The sequence below is a fragment of the Nelumbo lutea genome, chromosome 4 (genome assembly GCF_056320005.1).
Source record: "Nelumbo lutea isolate HS-2025 chromosome 4, American lotus-T2T, whole genome shotgun sequence".
Classification (NCBI taxonomy): domain Eukaryota; kingdom Viridiplantae; phylum Streptophyta; class Magnoliopsida; order Proteales; family Nelumbonaceae; genus Nelumbo; species Nelumbo lutea.
This window is the reverse complement of record NC_142687.1, coordinates 35,324,843-35,326,820: the sequence shown is the minus strand read 5'-3', so window position 1 is coordinate 35,326,820 and position 1,978 is coordinate 35,324,843. Positions and strand designations below refer to the sequence as shown.

The window sequence follows — 1,978 nt, the reverse complement described above, 5'->3', positions numbered from 1 at the left end:
GACAACTCGACACTCATCCTGAATCGCTCCAATGCTCTTTCCTTTTCATCCTCCTTTTGAATCCTGCCTTCACCTTTGCTTTTTCAGAATTCTCATCCCTCTCTTCCAATGCATTTACAGCGAGAATCCAAAGACCCAGCCAGCAACGTCTGAGCCTTTACAGAGTTCACAGCACGTGTGCCGTAGAAAAGACGCCACGTTTTACGCAGAATTTTACGTTCATTATTTTTTTTGCCAAACAGCCCACTAAAAATTAAATCAATTTAAATAAAACTTAAAATCAGAAAAATCCATTTTTATACACTCATCCTCTCAAAATCATCATTACAGAAGATTTAGGACGAAAAGGACCAGATTCAATCCAAATTCTATCCTCCACCACCGCTGCAGATCCCGCTGAGGAGAACCGGGAATCTACAATTGGTTCCCGCCGTCGGAGGAGTCGCGACAGCCTGAGTCGGAGGAAGGACTCTCCCGTCAGCAAACAAGACCCGCCCGTTGCCCGACGGAGCCACCACACCTTCTTCCAGCTCCTCCGCCGCTCCGTAGAATGCCCCATCCCCGAATCTTCGCTCCACTTCCAGGAAGTCGCCCAACGAAGAAGGTCGCGTCGAGTCGTCCCTGCATAGCCTCCACCATCTCCCCCGCCTCTCCGTGGCTGTTGGTGCCACCACCATCACTTTTTTCTTCTTCGGCTTATTCTTCCCCTTCTTAGTACTACTGCTCTTCCTCCCACCACCGTTACCGCCACCTCCTGTGTTGGCGGAAGCACCACCGGTGACGGCGGAGGATACGGAGACGACGCTGTTTTCTCTCTGAGAAGATACCCTGAATGAGCCAGACCGGAAGCTCACTCCCATCAATGTCCCTAAGGTCGTGCTCCTATCATGGAAGAACGACCCCGTCGACTGCACCCAAAGAAAAATATAATTGAACCCAGATTACATATTTCACATTAGACCAAGAAAAAAAGCAGATTTTACTGAGATAGAAGAGGCTGACCTCTGTATCTAGATCGGACGAAGAGACGTCGGAGATTGACGGAGACGAAGGAACTAAATCATTTCCTGGATCCAACATAGCGGCAGTTTCTCCTTACTCTTCTCTGCACTCTGCACAGACACAGACACCAGACCAAACCAAACCAGAGAGAGACAGAGAGGGAGCGCCTCTCTTCAACGAGCTTTAATCCTTTCCACATTTATTATTTTGTACGAGGGAGAGGAGAGAGAAGAGGAGATGGCGAGTGATTGTTGCATAGCATTCAAAGACAATTATACCCCTGGAGTTCCCTCATATTGACTGAAAAAAGACTGCAAAGTAGAAAAGATATAGTGGTGTTATATACGCTGTGGACGAGCTTTATGAAACATCACCATGGAAATCAACTCCTTTGATCAGACGATGGGCATCTACCATCTATTGAATGGTGTGGGGCCTAGCATCAGACTGGATCTTTATTAACATTGTTTGACCAAGCTGGGTTTGTTGTTGATAGGCTAGGGTACATTGACGACGAGGGACATTATTAGTTCACTGAAGTTAGGGACTTGGGGTAAGGAACAGGTGGCAAATTGACGACACCGTGAAGGATATACTTCAGCTTCTGAGATCAGAAGATGTCTGAGAAAATGACATAATTATCCTTAGAAGTTAAGCGACCACCCCTGTTGCTGGAAGAGAAGGAAGGATTCATGATCGAGATCTGTTTGGGGAGGAGGGGATGACGTGTAGAGCCTGTGGTGGGCCCCACTTTCCCTTGGTGCAGGGGCCATGGCACATGGAAATTTCGGTGCAAAACATGATTTCATTGTCAAATTTGGCTAAGAGAATGACTTCGCTTCCAGGGTATTGACTTTGGTAATGGTATGGTTTTAAACTTTTAATGGTTGTATGGGCTTCATATTCATCAATTTCCGTAGTGAAGTGAACTAACATGATTCCTCAACATTTTGCTGGTCCAGATGAGTCCCCATTT

The 1,978-nt window shown here is 46.6% G+C and overlaps 1 protein-coding gene across 1 annotated transcript; it reads right to left on the bottom strand.

Annotated features, from left to right (window-relative positions):
- Positions 1-247: 247 nt before the first annotated feature.
- On the bottom strand, positions 248-1,392 carry LOC148855168 (uncharacterized protein At3g17950-like). Its single transcript, XM_088985099.1, has 2 exons — positions 1,003-1,392; positions 248-908 (listed from the first exon to the last, which is right to left on the bottom strand). Exons 1-2 carry the CDS (start codon positions 1,078-1,080, stop codon positions 369-371), a joined length of 618 nt encoding a protein of 205 aa, XP_088841225.1. The 5' UTR covers positions 1,081-1,392; the 3' UTR covers positions 248-368.
- Positions 1,393-1,978: the final 586 nt, after the last annotated feature.